The sequence below is a fragment of the Ursus americanus genome, chromosome 7 (genome assembly GCF_024610735.1).
Source record: "Ursus americanus isolate L20-20 chromosome 7, mUrsAme1.1.p, whole genome shotgun sequence".
NCBI lineage: Eukaryota > Metazoa > Chordata > Mammalia > Carnivora > Ursidae > Ursus > Ursus americanus.
This window is the reverse complement of record NC_142133.1, coordinates 38,153,944-38,175,446: the sequence shown is the minus strand read 5'-3', so window position 1 is coordinate 38,175,446 and position 21,503 is coordinate 38,153,944. Positions and strand designations below refer to the sequence as shown.

Genomic DNA, 21,503 nt, shown 5'->3' with positions numbered 1-21,503 from the left:
TCATACTCATCTGATCCCATGTCCTTATTTTGAGGAGGAGGAAACTGAGGCCCACGGAGGGTAAATAACTTGCCCAAGGTCCTCTAGGACCAGTGCTTAGGCCGCTGCTATCTTGGATCCCAATACAGTCTGCTTCCTACTCAAGAACTCAGGAAGCCATAGTTCAGTCCCCGGAGGACTCCGATAGCCCAGTCCTGGGGATGCACACTAGACCACGGAGGACCCTTGACTTTGGCATTTAGAAACATGTGCACAGCAAAACGTAGGTGCAGAGAGGAGTCCACACCGAGGAGCTGCAGCTCCCATCTCCCGGCATCACCTGCTCTAAAATCATGTGCCTCTGCGCCACCTATGTGACCACTGCAGCCCCAGGCAGCTTGTCGAGTCGTTCTCCACAAAGCATTCCTGCAGAGGCCTGTCACCACTCACACTTTATTGAGAACAGTGGCCAGGTGGGGATGGGAGGGGGTGCTGGCTGCTGTGAAGGAGTAGGAACCCGACAGGCCATACAGGTGGGGTGCCACCTGACTCGATCTACGACAGCCTATGGGGTGGGCACCTGCCCTCCCAGAGATCCCTCAGTAGGGGGATGTGGCAGGCCCCCCAAGGGAGGGTAGGCAAAGAAGTTGCAAGTGATGGGCTGTAATTCTCATAGCATCCAACCCAAGAGTGAGGGGTGGTGCTAATGGGGAAGGGGAGGGGTGACACAGTCAGGGCTTAAGTCAGAGTATCTAGCCAGCTCCTCTAGGTTTCTGGCAGACTTCAGTGATCCTCTCTGGAGACCCTACAGATGGAGATTGAGGCCAGTAGAGCCCCTCACTGACCCATGTTAAACTGGTTCCAAGGAAGCCTCTTAGGCATCCAAAATTAAGGAGCTCAGGGCTGTCATGCCCGTGTCAGCCATGCTGCTGGAATCCTCGGTGGGAAAAAGTGTGAGGAAGGGGTGATGATCCCCCACATGCCTCTCTTGAGGGAGGCAGAGGCCTCTTGCATACCCCAAGTGGCCAGTCACTGTGCCAGGGCCCGAGAGGCAAGGCACAAGGTACAGAGATTCCGGAGTCTGGGGAAGAGGTTAATCTTCACTCCCCCAGATGTCCAAATAGTGAGGGTGAGGAGGTGGGCAGAAGGAAGGATCCCCTTGGTTCAGTGTCCCTGGCACAGAGCCTCAGGGCAGGTGCTCTGGAGGCCTGGCTGCCCCTTCCTGCCTCTCCCAGCTGTGCTAGCAGGAGGCACTTGCCCGAACAGCTACAACGGTGGGAGGCAGGGAAGAAGGTGAAGGCAGCTCACCGCCTCTCCTTTTACTTCAGTACAGTCAGGCCATCCTCAGATTGCCCCTTTGTTACCCCCTCTGTAGCAGGTTGAAAGGGGTGAAGCTTCAGATGGATGGGTAAGCATGGCCGTAGGGCCAAGGGGAAGAAACAGTTAGGGCCTGACCTTGGCTGCAGCGGCTCACACCTGGAGTGTGTGTGTGTGTGTGTGTGTGTGTGTGTGTGTTGTGCAGGCGCAGTTCTGAGAGGCTCAGTGACAGCGCACAGCCTGAACCACTCAGCAGCAGTGTCCAGGGCATGAGGTCTGGTGGGAGGTGAGGGCCTAGGGCCTAGGGTCCGGCCTCTGTCCTACCCTCTGGCAGAAACAGAGCTGGAATGGGGGGGAAGCAGGCAAGGGGAGTGGGGAATTCCTTCCAAGCCTCCTCTCTGCGGGGAGGCCCCCTTTTCCTGCAGGGTCTGGGGTAGGGCCCCTTCCAGGCAGGGCGACATCACACATCGGTCATCTCATCCCCCAGCTCTGCATCTTCTGGCTCGCCTTCCTCCTCCTCTTCATCCTCCTCCTCCTCCGAGGTCACATTGGGTTCATCAGCCTCTGCCAGGCATTTGGGGCAGGAACAGACAAACAGATAGTTCTCTCTGCAGGGGATGGGGGAGGGTGGTGAGGGTGAAGTCAGGCAGCCACCAGGATGGAGCCTCCCAGAGCCTGGCCACCCACCACACCCCCAGCTGGCACCTGAGGATCTTGTGGCGGCTGTGGCGGCTGCGCTCCCGCTGACAGCAGTCTAAGTAGCTGATACAGATTTCCTGCAGGGCAGAGAAGCGGGGGGTGGGGGGGGTGTCTGACAGTCTGTGCTCTCTCTCAGATGGGAATAGAGCCTCCCCAGCCACTGCCCCACCTCCCAGGAGCTGGGCCCTCCATTTCCCTGTGCCCTCAGCAGATCACCAAGAGGCTCAAACAACTCGTGTCTGAGACAGAGAGGGGACTGTGGTTAGCCTCAGGCCATGGTTACGGGCAGTCAATGGCCAAGGTCTGCGGCTGGGGTCAGAGGTTATCTTGACATGGTGCTACTTGCCCTGGAAGAAGATTCAACCAGGCTCTGTGCACTGTGCTAACAGCCCCCAAATGCACACATACACCCAAAGCCCAAGCCACGAAGAGCCATCTCTTGCTTTCTTGGAAGCTGTGGATTTGTTGATCAAAAGGTGGCTAGGAAGAAGAAGTTGGGCATACAGCTGTCTCTCAATCACTGCTCTGCGGTTTTCTGGTTATTTTCTGAAGAACTGGGGGTCGGGTGGGGTTAGAACATAATCACGGGTAAAAAGACTCCTGCCCTGGAACATGTGGGGGATTCAACCAAACAGCCTGAACTTGGGGCTCTAGCCACTGTTGCTCCCAGTCCTGAGGGAAAACTTGCAAGGCCCAACACCCACCCATCCCCCACAGCTCCTAGCCCCCTCACCTCTCCTGGCTTGATATCTTCCAAGGCAGTGACATGCAAAAGGAAGTTGTTTTCTGGGAAGGAGGTCTCTGCATTGGGGACACAGCTGTGGTTACCTGGGTCATGAGAGGCAAGTCAAAAGGACTGTTGACTAACAAAAATAACAACCTTGCAGAGCACTGGCTCCCATCCTTCCTTGTTCTCTGATCCCTGCTAGGGCCATGCAGGTCCTGGCACCCAAGTTTCCCAACTCCCTGTCCAGTGCTCTTTCCTGAAGACCACAGAGCACAGGCACAAATGCACTCCCACTTCCCACCCCCTCCCACCTGCCATCACTGCCCCTGCTGTCCTTGGCACTGGGCAACTTGGTTCTCAGTTACTGTTTCCAGTATCCCGCAAAGGGAGGGACGGGGCTGTGAAAGAACACCCGCCCATGCCAGACCACTTAACTCAGCCCTGTCTGCTATTGGATGCCTGGTAACAGCTGAGCCTTCTGCAAGCCTAGTTTGGAAGGGGCAGAGTGGTCCCTTGGCCTGGGAGGGGGGCTTACAGTGAGGAAACCAGAGGGGGAGAGGCTGGATCTGGAAAAGACAATTGTGTGAGCTGGCTCTGCTCTTCCCTGTCAGGTGCTAATGAGACTCGCCTTCTAGCCTGAGCTGCCTCCTCCCAGGCTCTCACAACACTCCCCTCCCAAACCTGGCAGGGCAGTGGCAGTGCAAAACCAAGGCTTCCATTTGCAAGAATCAGAGCTCCGTGTCCTGCCTTTGCACAGGGCCTGGCCCACTGGAAGGTTTTATATATACACATATATTATGTCCAATGAACGAATGAATGAGAAAATGATGGAACGAAAAGGCCCAGGAGAATCCCCAAGGAAGCTCCAACCGAATCCTGCTCCCAGTCTCCTCTCCACCAGCCTACAAGGGGCCACCCTTCCTCAATACTGGGACTCACAGCAGCTCTGAAGCACGAAGAGGCCAGATCCTTCACAGTTAAGAAACTCGCCGGTTGCTGTAAGACAGTAATATGCAGATGTAGTTTTACCCATTTCACTGGGGGGAAAAGGAAACTAGGCTTATAAGGATAGGCACTGGCTCCACTGTCTTGCCACCTAGTCACCACCAGTTCACCTGAACTTGCTTCTTGGAGGCGGGAGCTTTTCTGTAAATGATATCACCTTACTTGTCCAGCACCCCCACCCCCAGCATCGAGCCTCTGTATGGATCTCAGGGTCATGGCTTATCTACGTGTCCTGTGGATAGATCTGAAGCTTCCCATAGGCACATAGGGATTATCGTCCCCAACCATTCGGTCAGAACTCCCTCAGGGGAAGACTGCGTCTGACTGGGGGGCATCTGAGGTTGGGTGAAACCAAGGCTCCACCTCACCAACCTGCCTCGATGTCCTTGTACAGCTGGTCAATGAAGGCGTCCAGCTGCTCTCGGTCCTGAGGCTTCAGCTCCAGAGCGTCACAGGCATGGACCCACTGGCTCAGGGAGCTGGGGGTCCCAGGCATCCATGGTTGGAGAGCAGGTGGCCCAACTCACAGGGCTCTCCACCTCCAGGCAAGTTAACCCCACTTCTTTCTCCGGGGCAGGGGCCCATTTCCCCCAAAAGACCAAGGCTCCCAAGAGCAAATTCTACCACCTCAGTCTTTCTGACTCCCACCATTGTGTCCTGTCCAGCTCTGCGGCCACAGAATCACACCTTACCCCATTCTAATCTTGAAAGGAGGTGTGCTACCTTCCTCTGTCCATCTCCCACCCCAGTCCTGACGGACAAGTTCAACAGCTTTGGAACATTCTCTCCTGACCTGGTCCCAATTCCTTGGCCATTGGTCCCAACAAGAGCAAAGAGAGACCGGAATCCATCTGGTGTGAACCACTGTGGGGAGAAAGAAAAATGAGTGCTCAGGTTACAGCCACTCGCTTTTCTTCTTGATACAACTCTCCATTCAGGAAGTCTTCTGGGAGTCCGTCCCATCCCAGCTTCATACCAAGTCAGCTCTGGCTTAGCTCTCCGAGTAGGAGGTGCTGACCTGGTTGCTCCTGGAGAGCTGGAATGAGTAGAAGGCCATTCTTCCCACCTTCCCCACGCTCACCTGGCTGAGCGCCTCCTCATAAAGGGCCTCTGTGAAGAGTCTCCGCAGAAGTTCCAGCTGGCCCTGGTTAAGGAGAAGCAGGGAGAGACATGTATCCCTGGGGATTTGCCATTAGCACCCAGGCAGGGCCCAGAACACCAGATGAGGGCAGGAAAAAGGGCCAGCTCTGTAGAAGAGCTTTCCCTGAAGGCAAAGGAAGCCCAACAGAGTCTTTATTTCCAAAGAACCTTAGCAGTCTGGTGGATTGTTCCAACCCAGGGTGGCGAACCCCAAATTCCTCCCTATTTTCCAGTGCTTGTACCAGGAGGGCTGAGGCAATGTGGCTTGGAATGTCTGTCCTCACTGCCATCTTCCAGGCTCCCTGACCTGGCGTCCAGACCAGCTTGACTCCCCACCACCTCTCCTCAGAATGAATGTAGGAAGTCCACCCCAGCTGCCTTTTAAACCCTGCCTGTACCTTCAGGCAGCTCCTGCATGGAAGTCTGCTGTCCTTAGTGAAAATGTGTAATCTTTGGGTGGGAGTGGGTACTCAGCGCATCGGCAGCTAAGATCCTCCTGTTTCACGCTGCTCCCTCACCCTGTAGACCCCCGGGCCTCCGTTTTCCATTATAACTGACTTGCCCGCTCCTATCCTATCATGAGATTCCACCTTACCATTCAGGGCACCCAACCCCATTTTCCTCTGTCATCACCCCACTTCTCAACTCTTGGTCCATATTAGGTCACACAGTTAAACAGTGTCAGGAATATAGGCCCTCTGAATATATTTTTGGCCCCAGGCTCTAACCTCTTTCTGTGGCTGGCAAGGGACCAAATGTGGAGCTCCCGTCAGGCAGCCACAGAACATCCAAGGCTATCAGAGGCGGGGGGATCACAGGAGAGGACTAACCTTGAATTTGTCCCCCAGGAGTTTGTGGACAATTTCCTCCTCCTCATTGGCTGTTTTATTACAGAACTGGGAGAAGAGTCTAATCCAACGATCTTTATCCTTAGCCTGCAGTGAACAAATACACTTCAGAGTCACGTTCACATATGCCTGTGCGCGCATGCACGTTCACGCGTGGACTCAGGGACACCTGCCTCCTTCCTGCCCCTTGTGCCCAGGTGCGAGAGCAGCCTGTGATTCTGAAGCCCCTGCCATCAGGGAAACACCAGCACCCATGAGATTCTTGGCAGACCCTTTCTTGGCCTGGGGACTCCCAACCATCTCCCCAACTGGGCCAGGCTAGCCAGTTCAACACCACTTGGAGAAATAGGAAGATGAGGCTGCGGAGCTTCAATGTTAATAGAAGGGGTTGGAGCGGCTCCTCTCGCTTTACACTCGAGGCACGATCCTGAGAAAGTGGCGCCTGGAAGCTGAGTGTGTGACCTGCTGCCGCACAGGACGCCCTCTCCTAGACCAGAGTCTCCTGCCAGACCTACGGTGAGCTGCTCCTGATGTTCCCACAGCCCAGGGGGAGGGCTGCATCTAAGCCAGGGTCTCGACGTAAGGGGGAGACTGAGGCCAAGGGGCAAACTAAGTCAGAACTGGCTGCCCTGGGAGGGCTGGGTGGGCTCACCTGCTTCACCGTGGCCACCATCCGGGCCATCAACATGATGCTTGCCGTCTCAGGGGGGTAGTGAACACTCCTGGGGAGAAAGAAGATTTGGCTAGAAATTCCCTCCCTGGTAGCTGCGTTCAGGGAAGCCCAGTCTGGCTGCTACAGAGGATCCTTCCTACCGACTCCACCAAAGAGAGGAAGTCACTGGCAAGGACGTGGGCAGGCCTTTACAGCCCTATGGGCTCAATGGGCTCTTCCTGGGAGGGTGTAAAATGCCGAGGGTGGTGGGACTGGTGGCTCACACTGAAGGTGATGTGACCGCTGTTTAACCCTAAGACGGAGGAAAAACCTGGGGATGGCAATTTCAGAAAGATGACTGCATCTGCTGGTCTCAGGCAGGCAGAGAGGGAAGATAAAGGGGAGAAGCGATGAAATGCTACCTACCTCCAGGCCTCCTGCAGCTTATTGAGAGGATGCAGGGGGTCATCCTGGGAGGGCCCGGGGCACAGGACCTGATGGTATTGCTCGGCAGCGGCCAGTCGACACTCTGCACTGCAGTACATCACCTGGCGGAGTGCGGGGAGGGCAGCACCCTAGGATCTGGCCGTGGGGGGAGGCGCAGACGTCCCGCAGGGCGCTCACCTCCGCTAACTGCGTCCCTTCTCTGAGCAGCCCGAGCAGTGGCTCAGTGACATCACGAGAGCAGAAAGCATACGGTGCCCCGGGGGCACGTGAGAAGGGCACTCAGGCTTGTTAAACTACGGGAAGGAGAGAGCTCTCAGGTAGAGGGCGGAGCCCCTGCCAGGCTCCCGGGAAGAGGACAAGTTCCCACCAGACCTATCATCTAGACAGTGGGACTGTGACAAGGAGGACAAAACTGGAACAGTGATGGAGCCTTCGGAATGTCTTCCTTTCCATCATGGCTCGCAGGGGCCATGAGCAGGTCTGTCGTCAATCCTGTCTCTTCGCAGAGGACTTCAGATAAGGCCTCTCCCCCCACCCCCTTCCAGGTGCACTCCCAGGGGTGCTCACCTGACAGTGGGGACAGTTCTGGTGGAGGTCCTTGCGCACGGCACACAGCTCGGGGTGAGGCAGAACCTGGCCTGGCTTCCCAGTCAGCCTCTGGGCATTCTCCTCTGCCTTCTCCAGTGCCCGAAGGCAGTGGTCACAGGCTGAGGGAGAAAGCCACACAGGACAATGTCGGTGTCCTTAGAGCAGGGGCCATGTTTTGTCCTGATCACAGCTGTATCTCTAGGGCTCAAAAAAGTGGCTGGCACATGGTCGGCGCTCAACAAACACTTGGGAAGTGAGTGCATGAACGACTGACTGTGTTGAAGAACAGCATGAGTGAATGATTTCACGTGCGTTCCAAGGCAGATGGGTTTTCTTCCCTCTCTGGAGTCCCACCCCTCCTTTCAGGCACTCCCCCCTTCCCAGTGGACTTAGTCTGTGGGGCTCCCCTCCTATGCCCCAGACTACACTTTCCCCACATTCTGCAGCCAGTTGACCCTCCTTTCATGTTTGTCTCTAGCCTAAGGAAGTGTGAAAAAAAAGCATGTGGCTGAAAAAACTAAGGGCATCCTACTTGCTTCTGACCCCTAACTCCGCCTATTTTGACCCAAAGGCACGTGGCCTCCTCTTAGTGGAGGGCTGCACTTCGCACAGAGCCCTTCAGTATGATACCCAGGCCCTTATACTCTGGCTCAGGCTGAGTTCCACCTGAGCGACGGTCCTCCCCCCTCAGGGAGCAGGCTAGAAGAACCTCTTTACTGCTCACTCCCAGCCCAAAACACCCCGAGACTAGAGAGAAGCATGGTTCTCAGGCACGGTTCTCCAAGGGAAGATGAACTTTTCTCCCAACACCCTGAAATCCCAGTGACATCAGCTAACGTAGGGGTCTTCCATGCACAAAGGCAGCTGGCCCAGCAGCCACGAAGAGTGGATGAGATGTGCTCACCTCGGTAGCGATAAAGTGCATTCCAGAGAAACTGCGCAGCTACCAAGGGCCGTTCTACAAAGATGGTCTCCCCCTTCCGGATCAGTTGTGTGGCAAACAGCCCCTTTCCCTACCAGGGGAGAGAAGGAATAGGATGGCCATAAGGAGAGAAAGAGGACCCAGCTCCAAGGGTTCCCAGAGGGCTGCCCAGCATCACCCCCCACCTGCCTCCCTCTCAGGAGAGGCCTCTGCCTTGGGAGGGTTGACAGACCATGGTCAGCACCGTCTGTAACCGCCTCCTCTGGAAATGCGGCTCTGACCTATTTCCAGTCACACTTCTTTCAGCCTGTTCAGAGCAGACTGGGATGGAGAGAGAGCCACCATGTCAGCTGGAGGAGGAGAATTTTTGGAGGAGTGCTGAGTCTCCTGTACCAGGAGCTGGTAACAGGGCAGCCTTCTTGGTGCCACCCATGTGGCCCTCCAGGATCCTGGCAGTGATGCTGCTGCTTAGGGTTGCAGAGGACTCCTATACCCCAGGAGAGGGAGGCTTAGTTTGGGGGAGAATGTGCCATATTTCTCTGGTCGGTGGGGTACTCACAGGACCCAACCAGTTCTAGTGTTACACTGAAAGGAATGGCGAATCCTAGCACCAACCCTGATACTACTTGCTATGAACCTTGGAGTCAACTGCTTCGCTTCTTTGCATCTGTTTTGCATACGAAAGTATTATCATAATATCTACCAGGTAGTTTCCAGGATGCACCCCCGCCCAGGGGAAGGTACTTCTGAGCTGCAGCTCCTTACGACTCAAAGTGACGTGACGGATGGGCAGCATGGGCATCATCTGGGAGACTGTTAGAAATGCAGATTCTCAGCCCTTGCCCCCCGCCCCGACCTGCTGAAGCAGAATGTGCACTTTAACAAGATGCCCAGGTGACTGACATGCACGTTAAAGTCTGAGGAGCTCTGGTCTAAAGCACTGTACACGTCACATAAGACATGAAGAAGGTGCAGACGGACTCAGGAGACAGCTTCAGGACCCAGGCAGTTCCTGGCCCTGCTGGGCACTTACTCCCACAGTTCGCTTAGAGAAGAGGGGTGCTGCCCCTGCCAGCACTGAGCTGTCACAAAAAGGGAAGGAAGGAAGGAAGGAAGGAAGGAAGGAAGGAAGGAAGGAAGGAAGGGGAAGGAGGGAGGGAGAGAGGGAAGCAAGGAAGGAAAGGGAAGGAGGGAGGGAGGGAGGGAGGAAGGATGGATGGATGGATGGATGGATGGATGGATGGATGGATGGATGGATTGACACAGCGGTAAATCGTCCTGTCATGTGCTTCTCAGGTAGCTCCCTGTTTCCTTCTAGCATTGGCACTGTGGCTAGCTAGCAGTACCTCCCAACGTCAGAGAAGCAGGGATGTGTAGACCAGGATGGCCCTGAGCAACCCATGAGCTACAGATCTCAACCCTGAACAACTCTGGGAGCTCTAACAGCAGAGTGGGACGGCTGGAACAAAATCTCTGGCCAAAGCTGTTGATGCATCCTTGGTTGTCTTCCTGGAACCCCACTTCCATGCCTTTTAGCACCGGACCCAATCTAGCAAAACAAAAAGATGGCCTTCCTCTATGGGACAGAGGGATAGGAACAAGGACCCACACTATCGCTGACAATCTCAAATCTCAACATTGGGTAAATAATGATGTCTTTCTCTCTCTTTCTGGAGGACCAAATGCAGAAAATATTTAGTAATCAAAACAAAGGGAACAGAATCAGAGCCGGTTCCTTTATGAAACCACTCATCTCCCAAACATAAGACAGTGTTTCAAGAAAAGCAGCTCTCATTAATATTACCAAGAAGCTTGGAGAGAAGTAAACCTGAATGCAAAGGGCATAAAGTTGCAAAGATAGTTTCAACTCGAAAATAAGTTTTAGATAAAAGTTTGTGCAAAATTCTAAGACTGTAGTAAATTTTAAAAGCTTTACTAAATGGATAATTTTCTAGAAAAATATAAATTACCAGAACTTAATTCAAAAGGAAGAAAGCCTAGACAAAGACACAGTGTTGATATCTGGCTGACCCGCACCAGTATGGCATTCTGGTTGGCATCCATCCTGTCTGGTCAGACACTATCATCATGTTCTGATTGGTCATGTCCCTGGCACAGTAGTTGGTAAATTTTTGAAAGATCATTCCTGCCAATATCCAGAGAAGCAATAGAGAAAATAGTAAAAAACAACCCCCATGTGAGGCCCCTAGTCCATATGGTTCATGAGCCACCTCTCTCAAGAATATCTCAAAGAATAAATAATTCTCATGCTATTTAAACTATTCAGTAACAGAGAAAAAAATGGAAAGCTTCTCCATTTTACCAAAAAACAAGTGTAACTCTGATGTGGTAACCTGAGGAAGATAGCACAAAGAAAAAAACCTCACAGACCAATCTCACTTGATGAATACAGATGCAAAAAGCCTGGGATAATCCATCTTGTCACCATGCCTAAGTGGGTATGTGATTTTCTCCAGCTGCAGATCAGATGTGGGCATGGCGAGGCTGGCCAGCTCTTTCTTCCAGAGGTGGGGTTCGATACAAGGCGGGGACAGGACAATTGGGCAAGTAGAGTGGCTGATGTGATGAAGTGAGAGGAAGAAGGGAAGAGAGGAGGGACTGAGAGATAGGGGGCACAGTGAAGGGGAAGGTGACTATCTCTACGTGCTAGGAGTGATGGAACCTGGACACCATCAAACTATGAGCCAATCATGAACACCAGAGGCCTGTGTGCAGATAGAGATGTGAGGGGCTGAGGAGGCCAAGGATGTAGGGAAGCTGCTTTATCACGGAAGGAGAGGAATGCTCCAGATGGGTGTGGAGTGGAAAGAAGGCAATGGAAGGTTGGGCTGGAGAGAGCAGGAGGCAGATGACTAGAAGGCTGACATCTTGGGCGGGGACCAGGGATACACAAAGCCATTACACATGATAAATTATTCAACCTCCTCAGCAAGCAAAAAAATGTAAATGAAAACAAAGCGATACCATTTTGCACGCATCATTCGGCAAAGTTAACTAGGAAAGAAAATACTCTGCTGGAGAGAACAAAAGGATGTGTGCACAGAAACTGAGCTCCAAGACCTTTGACCTCAGGGATGAAAAATAAAATATAACAGAAAAGTCCATAAGTAAGTAGTTGATTGAATACGCTGTGGTCATCCCATGAAATAGCTCTTAAAAATATTTAGAAATAGGTTTACTGATGTTGATTTCCTGCGGCATCAAACAGCGATTTCTAAAATTGTAATTTTAATATCCACATATTTGCATAACTATAGGATTATGAGTGATTTTTACTCTTTCTTTCCTTACATGCATTTTCAGTATTTTTCTACAATTTTAAAAACACAATAATATAACGACAAAATCATGTCACTCCTCTGTTCAAACGCTTCAAATACTCCCACGGGCTTCGAGCTCTGTTTCAAATTCCTTAGCATTCCGAGGCCCTTCGTGAAGGGTCCTGGCCTTTCTCCACACCCCACTTTCAAATCTCACTCAGGAAGTTCCCTGAGGACCCACGCTTTTTTATACCTCAGTTCCCTCTGCTCAGCATATTCCCGCCCACCATACCCGGAGCCCAGCAGCAAAGTCCCCCAGCCTGGCCCAAAAAGCCCGGCGCCGCCCCCCTCCCCCCCAACCCCCCGCACCCCTGCCCCGCCCCGGCCCCGCCTGGAGCAGCGGGAGCAGGGCCCCCGGCTGGCGCGCCAGGTCCCGCGGGAAGGGGGCGCGCGCACGAAGACTTCGGAGCCCCCGGTCCACCGCGTGACCTCCCCGGAAGCCTGTGCGCGGGGACAGACAGGGAGCCTCCGGGCCGCTAGTAGGGATGAGCCGCAGCGTCCGAGCGGCAGAGGAGCTTCTAGGCTCCGGGCCCTGGATCCCGTGGGGCTGGTTCCAAGGCCAGACAGGGTAGGGGGTTCCCGGCGGGTCCGTCTTGGCCTCACCTTAGCGCTGCTTACGAAGCGGACTTCCACGGCGACCCCGGCCCTGCCCGCCACGCCCACGCAGAAGGAGAACACGTCGCACATGGAGGCCGCCATCTTAGGCGCGCCTCCGCCTTCTGACCCTTGACCTCGCCTCGACCCGGGAGGCCCCGCCCCCGGCGTGTGTGTTTGAGGCTGCCAGGGTTTGCGCTGTAGCGAGTCCGAATTTAAATCCCTTTAATCTACATGTTTAGGTAGATTGGTTCGGTGGCTGGGTGTAGCTGGGTCGGCCTTTGTGTTTTACATCTGTGCGGTGTTTCGTGTACGTACGTACCTGTGTATCATAGCCTGTGGATGTGTGTATAGTTTTGATGATCCGTGTCCAGTTCGTGTGTATGTGCCTTGTTGTCTCTGTCCACCCATTGGCCCGTTTTGAGTCAAGCGCTCTTTGGACGCAGCCGAGGATTGAGGGGAGGACAGCAGCCGGCCGACTTCTACCCTCTCTGATCTACCTGAAAGGAGGGACTAGCTTACTGCACCTATCTGTCCTACTCAGTTGGGTGCAAGAATTCCCCTTTCCTTGGGCCTCCAAGCTGGACTTGGCGCTTCTCTCAGACCCTTCAGGGGCATAGGGACCTTGTAGCCTAGGGGTGGTGGAAGGGGGTACATGGTGGACCTCAGGTCTGAGGACCCCTGAAATTGTATGCAGGAGTATGTTCCTGGGAACAGGAGAAGGGCCTGTTCTTTCATTCAGGACCCCAAAAAGCTGAAACCACTGACTCACATCTGTCCCACAGCCAAGCCTGACCACCATGCTTTGTTTCCTTGTCCTGCAGTGGATTCTGTGCTCCTTGAAAAAGGACATGTGTCTGATCGGTTAGGTCTCATGGTGACATTGGGAGATTGGGTAGAGCCCAGTCACTGCTGAATAGGTTAACCGTTTTTAATTTTTTTTATTTTTAAAAAGTGAGTCAATTGAAGAGGCAGGTGCTGGAAGAGGCAGATGCCGCTGGATCCCTTTGATTAACAGAGTTGCCTTGCGGTCCAGCATTAGGAAGGATCTCCCTGAAGACGGAGAGAGAAGGGCTCTTGAAGCTGGACGCTGGCCTGTCTCAAACCTGTGGCCTAGTGTCTAGGAGAGGATGGCCTGCCACCGCTTGGACGCATGTGGTTTTTCTAAGGCCACCTCTACTCCCTGCCTTCTCTCCCTCAGAACACTTCGGACATCGGTGGGGACCGTGCCTTCTCCTACCACCAGGTGGCAGGGCAGGCCTCTTTTCACCAGCTCACCTCAGTACCCAGAAGCCATTCTAGAGTCTAAATCAATACCCTCAAACAGAGGCGTGCCCGGGAATGTAGAACGCTAGAGAAATCAGCCCTGGCATTGCTGGTGACTGGCCTCACAGGAGTAGGCTATCAGCAGGCTTCTTAGAAACTGAGCAGCTTCCTGGGATAGAAAGGTTCCGGAACCATGAGTTAGGGTCTTGAAGGGAGAGAAATGATCTGTCTTGTGGAAACACAGCAGGGTTTGTGACAAAATGCCTGCCTTGGCAAAGGCAGAGCCAAACTGCTCTTTTATGTAATGATGGAGAGGGGTCAAGGTGAGTAGCTAGAGAGGAAAAGATGGTGGTCAGGGTAGCGTGTCTGCTCCTGAGCAGGCAGCTGGGGCTGAGCTCCTGAAAATGATAGTTCAGACAAAACAAGAAAACTTTGGGGAAACTCTGTGAGGGGAAGTAGGCTAAATGGTTTACCTTTCCCTCCTCTTTGCTCTCAACTTCACCATCTGTGGTGCGGAAGAGGCTTCTAGACCCAGACCCTGATTCAAGGAGGCCTCTTCTCCACATCCAGGCCAGGAAAAGATTAATCCCTGGAGAGGCCAGTAGTGGTGCAAGCACCACACCCTCACGTGAAGGAGTCCTAGAAACATTAACACTTGCTGAACACTTAGGCCTGGGCCTGGCACACTGTAACAACTTTACAGATATCCTGTCAGCTCTAGGAGGACTAAGTTGTCAATGTACCCATTATACAGATGAAGAAAAAAGGCTCAGTAATTCCAGTGGGTGCACCCAAGAAGAACTAGCCCAGACAGCCTCGGTTGAGTCTCTGTCCCAGTCCTCAGCTGTCCACTCCTGACTCAGTGTCTTCTCTCTGGACGCTGTTGTCAGAGCTGCTGGAGGGCTCATCCTGGGAGGCAGACACAGCAGACACAGCTGGCAGCTTCAGCCTTTGCTGCTTCTGATATTTGACCCTGCGGTTTTGGAACCAAACCCTCACCTACAATCAGAGGCAATGGTCAGAGATTAGAATGTGACCAGCAGTTCCCACGGCTTCCCCCATTCCACAATGCCCACTGCTCTCTGGGCCCACATTTGCTCTTCCTTCTAACAGAAGCATCTCCTCCAAAACACCCTTCCTTATACTTTCAGACACCATTTGTTTATCCAACAAATATTCCTTGAGCTCCTATTATGTTCTAGACACCATCCTAGGTGATGGTACTACGTGGTGAGCAATAGAGGTACGGTCCCTGACCTCGTGGAACTCACAGTCCAGAGAGACAAATAACATGGAAACAAAGAAAAACAAACACAAATGGGGGTTTGAACCTCCCTGAGGAACCACCACTTAAGCTGAGGCTCAGAGCACAAGAGGCCAGTTTAATGAGGACATAGAAAAGCAGGCTGGATCAGGAGACGACTTGTAGGAAAGCTTGGGGTTTTTGAGGACCAGAAAGTAGGAGAGCATGGCAAACTATCTGAGAGTGAGATGGTGGGAAGTAAAGAAAGGGACAGTGGGAGAAGTCAGCAGGGGCCAGATCACCCAGGACCACAGAGGCTATGGGTAAGCAGTACCAGCTTGGAGGCTTTTTAAGTGGGATGTGACATAGTCCTGTTTGCATCTCAAGTGAACTGCATACCTGGCTGCTTTGTGAAGAATGGGTGAAAGGGGATGCAGAGAGACAGCTGGGAGGCTATTGGGGTGATCCAAAAGGAGCTGGGACTGGGATGAACTAGCAGTGGAGAAAAATGAAACGATCCCAGCTGTATTTTGGAGGTATAGGTGACAAGGCTTGCTAATGGATTAGAAGCGGGAGAGGAGGAATCTAGGATGACTTGGTATTTTGAGCAACTGGATGAATGGTGGGGCCATGAGTAGAGAAAGGAACACATCTGGAGAGAAAAGAAATCAAGAATTAAGGTTTAGACTTGTTAAGTCAATGTACAAGGGAGAAAATAAAGGGGTGGGCTAAGATACAAACCCGGGAGTTGTTGGCTTATAGATGGTATTTAAAACCATGGGATTAAATGAGATCAGCTGGGGGGACAAATATGAGGTCACAAAGAGTACCCTACAACAGAGGTGATAGAGAAGTGGCCAGAGAGTTGGAAAACCAAGGATGCAGTGTCCAGAAGCCAAGAGAAGTGTGTGTCAATAAGAGAAGGAGCAGTCAACTGTACTAAGTGGGGAGTAAGAGGGGGAAAGGAAAGCCTCTGATGACTTTGGCAACATGGAGGTTATTAAGAGACCTTGAGGAGAAGTTCTGATGGAATGGGAGGGAAAGAATTCATATTGAAATGAGTTACGTAGATGGGAAGTGAGGATGTGGAGAGAGTGACTAGAACAAGTTCTTGGGAAGTCTGCCTATGAAAAGAGCAGAAAAATGGTGTAGTGGAGGAGAAAAATGGAGGGGAATATGGAGGTCAAACGAATGTTTATTTTAAATATTTAGTCCCTTGAACATATTTAATTTCACTGTCAGCTCCTTTTTTAACATGGAAACATATAAAGTTCTAGATTAAGTTCTAGATTGATGTCTGTTGTTCCCATGTACTTTTTTTTTTTTAAAGATTTTATTTATTTATGTGACAGAGAGACAGCCAGCGAGAGAGGGAACACAGCAGGGGAAGTGGGAGAGGAAGAAGCAGGCTCCCAGCGGAGGAGCCCAAGGTGGGACTCGATGCCAGAATGCCAGGATCACGCCCTGAGCAGAAGGCGGACGCTTAATGACTGCGCTACCCAGGCGCCCCTCCCATGTGTTTTCAAATGGGATTATTTTTCTCATTCATGTAGGGAGTGTGCCAATAATTAGGGCCTGTCTCCCCCAGTGGCCTGGCACAGAGGAAGAAGGCCCATGTCTTCCCCCCAACCTCACCCAAGGCCTTCTGGAGAGCAGTGTCAGCCCCCAAGTACAGCCCTGGTCCTGCAGGAGTCCCTGCTCCCACCTGATTCTCCGTAAGGTTAAGCTGGGCCGCCAGCTGAGCTCTCTTCTTCCCCACAAGATTGTGCTGCTTTGTAAACACGTTCTCCAACTCTTCCAACTGCTTCAAGTTAAACATAGTCCGAACCCTCTTTTGGGGTCTCTCAGTGTCCTGAAGTTCCTCGGCTGGAGCCCAGTCTGGGGTACCCCAGAGGCCTGAGCAGTGAGCCAGCTCTAAGCCTAAAGAGCATATGCACACACACACACACACACACACACACACACACACACACACAATATGCATAAAATACCTCTGGAAGAATAAAGAGACAGGCATCAGTGGCTGCTTGTGGGGTGGGGTTAACCAGGTGACTGGGGGACAGGAGGGTTCAGGGAAACTCTTCTCCATCTAACTTAGTAAACATTTCAAAGTTTGAACTGTATGAATGTAATCACTATGCAAAATCTAACTTGAAAATTAGATCACTGGAATATAAAGCAGTAAACTGCAATTCAGAGCTCCGCTGTCTGAGGAAGTTAGGGAAAATTGGCTTGGAGCCCTGCGCCTGTCGCTCAGATGCAGTGGAATGAATTTGGATAGGGTTGAGAGCCTAGAATGGGGGTGGGGTGGAGAATGCCCAGCTGAAAGGGGTGGAAATGCAGAATGGAGAGAGCCCGGGGAGTAGGCACCAAGGAAGACTGTTACATCGATCTTGGTATGGGTTGACAAGGCTTGCACTAGCTTTGCACCTGTTTTCCTCAAGGGGAGGTGGGGAAGCATGAATCAGATTGCCGAAAATGGCATCCACCTGTGGGTGGCTGTTAATGCTAGAGGAGAACGTTAGGTCAACAGTTAAGTGCTCATTGGGATTTAAGTGCCTGCGCCCCACAGCCCGAGGGTCCCTTCTAAGAGCGCTATATGCTAGCAGGCTCGGAGCAGTTCAGTGTGGAGCCTAAGCTCCACGGACGGTAGCGGTGGAGGCGGCACCCGGGTCTGGGCATTTGTCAGCTCCGAACCTCACCACCGCAGCAGCCGCCTCTCCTAGCTAAGACGGGGCGTTCGGCTTCGGCCAAAAGTCTGCGCTACGAAGCGTTATCCGAAGAGGTGTGGAGGGGGCGAGAGACTCTATAAACCCCTTCTGACAGGACGCTCTACAGCCCCAGGGCTGGCCCCGGCCGGGTCTTCCGAGGCCCCCCTCTGACCCGCCCGCACGTCCCGCGCTACACCCGCGCTCACGCACACCTCTGTGCTCCGCAGCGAGCGTGCGGGGGGAGCCTCGTCCGGCGTGGGTTGGTCTCCGCCACTCCCACCCCCCGGGCCACGGATTCCACTGCAAGGTCAAGGGTTGTTGGGCCCCTTCCCCCTCCGACCGGGCGTGATCTCAAACTCAGGGACTTCTCTATCCTGTGACCACTGTCGCGGCTTCCACGCTACAGCCGCCCCGCCCAGCTCCCGGGCGCCCGGCCACCTCGTACCTGTGACGCCGAGGCCCTGGAGGCCGCAGAAGTGAGCCACGTGGAGCCCCGGCCCGGGCGGCTGGGGGCACGGCTGGAGGAGACCCACGCCCAGGTAGGCTGGCAGCCACGTCGCGGGAAACCCGGAGGGAGCCGTGCCGAGCCTCGCGGCGGCGCAGGCAGACACGGCCAGCGGGGCGGTGGCGGGCGGGCGGCGGGCGGGCCTGGCCAGGATGGCCTCGACGGAGAAGGACGAGTCGAGGCGTCCGGGAGCGCGGGGTGTGCCTGGCCCGGCCCTGCGGTGCTGGGGCGCGGGGGAGCCGCCTGAGCGCGGGGGCTGGTCCGGAGCGTCGGGGGGAGTGGGCGGCCGGCGGCCTCGCGGCACCGGGCTGGACATGGCGCGGCTGCCGCCCGGACGGGCCCTGGGAGAGGAGCCAGGGCCTGTGGGCGGCCGTACGGGGAGCGCGAGAGGCGAGGGGGAAGCACCCCGCAATGTGGGAGAAAGACTTGTTGGTCAGGAACGGGCCCAGCGGGTGGGCGAGGGCTTTTAAATTTGGCGGGGCTGGGCGGGGAGGGGGCCGGCCTTTTCTTCCAGCCGCCCGGGGCGGGGGCCTCCGGTGCGCTGCGGGGCTAGACCCTCCTAAGCCCGGGCGGTGGGCACTCCCTCCTTTCCTCCGAGTTTGAAAATGCCCACCCCGGTGCCGTAGGGAAAGGACGCTGAGCTCGCTGTAGCTCACTGGTGATCCTGGGCGCCGGCAGGCCTGGCCTTATCCTTGCGCCATCTTTGAAGCAGAAGCCCCAGCCAGCTTCACCTGGGACTAAGCAGACCTTTTAACCTTTGTTTAATTCAAATATCTTGATAAATACAGTGAAAAGTAGATTTCCCATCCGGCCCCCCAACCACTCAGTTTCCCCTTCCTGGAGACACCGCTATGGTTACCAATTTATTTTGGACTTTCCCCAGGAACTTTCTGCACCCGCGTTACCTGGGCCCCACTGGAAAAAGTCTTTCCTATATCCCAAAAGGTGGAAGGAGGTAAACTGTAACGGTTCCAGCTTAAGAAGTACTCTTTATTACCAATGCGTAGGAGTTGTGTACAAAACTCCTTGAATTATGTAGATTTAGGGCTGGCATTTGCATCCCTCTTTCACAGATGAATAACCAGTACTCACTAGCAGTTCTCAGGCAAATTAAAAGTTACTGTTGGTATTTCCTTACCTGTTAAATGGGCGATGGTAGTAGCTATCTTGTGGAGTTGCTGTGTTGCTTACATGAGTTAATGCATTTAGAATTGGCCTGGTTCGTGGTGAGCATTGTGCTGTGATTGTGGTGCTCAGAGGGATTCTTGCTTCCCAGGCTCCTATTGCATTCTGCCTCCTCAAGTTAACGGCTAACATTGAAACTACTCAATCAGGTTGAGGGCAGTTCCATGCCTTTGTCAATAGGCATCAGCTGTTTGGGACACAACACGCCCCCGTCTGCTCTGCCAGGTAGGGACTAGAGGAACCTTGCTGAGGTAAAACAGCCTCCTGCCCTGCATTCCCACTTTAGCAGATGGTGGCCCCATCTCCTGGACAGCCCCCCAGGCAGCCTGGAACCTGAGATTGTGGGTGACATCATCAATGGGTGGCCCAGCTAGTCCCAGGTCTAGGATAACTGTGGTCTGGCCAGGGGATGCTGGGTCAGAGATGAGGAGACACCAATGACAGCTCTGGGGAAGGGTTGTGGGTGGGATGCAAACTCAGAAGAGGAGCTCTCACTTACCTAAAGTCAGACCCACTAGGGGATCAAGTGAAAGTTGACTCTGAAATCCTACACACACCTCCCCATTTCTCAACATTTTTCTTTTTCATTTCCCTTTCTTTTCTGATTTTATCCGCTTATTTGACAGAGCACAAGCAGGGGAAGCAGCAGACACAGGGAGAGGGAGAAGCAGACTCCCTGGGGGAGTAGGGAGCCCGATGCAGGGCTAGATCCCAGGACCCCGAGACCATGACCCGAGCTGAAGGCAGACGCCTAACTGGGCCACCTGGGGGCCCCAACATATTTCTTTTTAAGGAGCTTTTCCTCTAAGAGGGTGGGACTGTGCCACCCCAAGGGACCCCCCCCCCCCCGCAAGATTTCAGTGCCAAGGTGCCAACAGCATGCCTGCGAGGAGGGACACGGGCACCCCCCCTCTTCAGACCCACAAAGACAATAACAGCTCATGATGTTGGGCGCCAGTGGAGTACAGTGATAGAAAATGTAGATTTTGGAGTTGGATAAACCTGTCTTTAAATCTCAGCTTTGTCCCTGAGCATTTCTGTGACTTCAGATAAGTGGATTATTCACTCCAAGCCTCCAATTTCTTATAAAATGGGAATGATCTCTTGGATGAGAAAATAATACTCACCTGATGGGATTGTTACAAGAATTAAATGAGATGGTGTTTTTAGCTAAATGGTAACCATTATGGGGAGGGGAGAAGCTATTTACATTGGTAGATGAGCTGGGCTAAACTTCTTAAAAGGGTTCAGTGATAGGATGGGAACAGATTTATAAGGCCAAGATAAAGTGTCTGGTCTGTGTCACTTTATGCACTGAGACACGCAATGGGCTAATCTGGCAGCAGCATGCACTCTGGAATTAGGGGGAGTTGACAAAGAACAAGATAAAACATGTAAGATGGAAGGCTAAAGAACATTTTAAGTCTATTTGTGTTGATTTTTTTGGTAAAGAATATAGTCACTGTAGGGGCGCCTGGGTGGGACAGCAGTTAAGCGTCTGCCTTTGGCTCAGGGCGTGATCCCGGCGATCTGGGATTGAGCCCCACATCAGGCTCTTCTGCTATGAGCCTGCTTCTTCCTCTCCCACTCCCCCTGCTTGTGTTCCCTCTCTCGCTGGCTGTCTCTATCTCTGTCAAATAAATAAAATCTTAAAAAAAAAAAAAGAATATAGTCACTGTATCTCTAGCCTCTAGCTCTGGATTTTTTTTCTTTGTTTTTGTTTGTTTTTTTAAAGATTTTATTTATTTGAGAGAGAGCATACGAGCATTGGCAGAGGGAGAGGGAGAGGAAGAGGGAGAGGCAGACTCTCCTGCTGAGCAGGGAGCCTGACATGGGGCTCGATCACAGGACCCTGGGATCGTGATCTGAGCCAAAGGCAGATGCTTAACCAACTAAGCCACCCAGGCACCCCTCTAGCTCTGGGTTTTCAGTACATGATTCACTGTATTTCAGTACATAGTTACCTGTTTTCTATTATTTCACTTATTCCTCCTTAGTCTGTAAATTCCTGAGGACAGACATTAATATTCCCAATTTAAACGTAAGTAAATAGAGCAAGAGGGGTTAGCAAAGTTGCTAGCTTTGTGAAGTTAACAAAATGTGGTTTTAATTTGCATTTATTTCCCTGAATACTGTTAATGTTCAGCATCTTTTCATAGCTTATCAACCACTTGAATATCCTCTTTTATGTGAAGTGCCTGTTCAAGTAGTTTGCTTATTTTTGTGTTGGGTTACTATCTTTATTTGTAAGATGATTTACATATAGATGTAGATATTTTGGGATCAAGTTCCTTGTTGCTCTATACAGAGAAGCAAGTATCTTCTCCCATTCTG

General features: G+C 52.8%; 2 protein-coding genes across 2 annotated transcripts; both read right to left on the bottom strand.

Moving 5' to 3' along the window:
• Window positions 1-413: 413 nt before the first annotated feature.
• Window positions 414-12,390, bottom strand: SMYD5 (SMYD family member 5). Its single transcript, XM_045788267.2, has 13 exons — window positions 12,269-12,390; window positions 8,307-8,415; window positions 7,382-7,521; window positions 6,794-6,915; window positions 6,368-6,437; window positions 5,698-5,802; window positions 4,809-4,871; window positions 4,521-4,591; window positions 4,100-4,206; window positions 3,662-3,718; window positions 2,729-2,823; window positions 2,002-2,072; window positions 414-1,904 (listed from the first exon to the last, which is right to left on the bottom strand). The coding sequence occupies exons 1-13, from the start codon at window positions 12,362-12,364 to the stop codon at window positions 1,757-1,759; spliced, it is 1,254 nt and encodes a 417-aa protein (XP_045644223.1). The 5' UTR covers window positions 12,365-12,390; the 3' UTR covers window positions 414-1,756.
• Window positions 12,391-13,025: 635 nt separating this feature from the next.
• NOTO (notochord homeobox) lies at window positions 13,026-18,409 on the bottom strand. Its single transcript, XM_045788420.2, has 3 exons — window positions 17,925-18,409; window positions 16,474-16,688; window positions 13,026-14,524 (listed from the first exon to the last, which is right to left on the bottom strand). Exons 1-3 carry the CDS (start codon window positions 18,298-18,300, stop codon window positions 14,366-14,368), a joined length of 750 nt encoding a protein of 249 aa, XP_045644376.1. The 5' UTR covers window positions 18,301-18,409; the 3' UTR covers window positions 13,026-14,365.
• Between the last annotated feature and the right edge of the window lie 3,094 nt (window positions 18,410-21,503).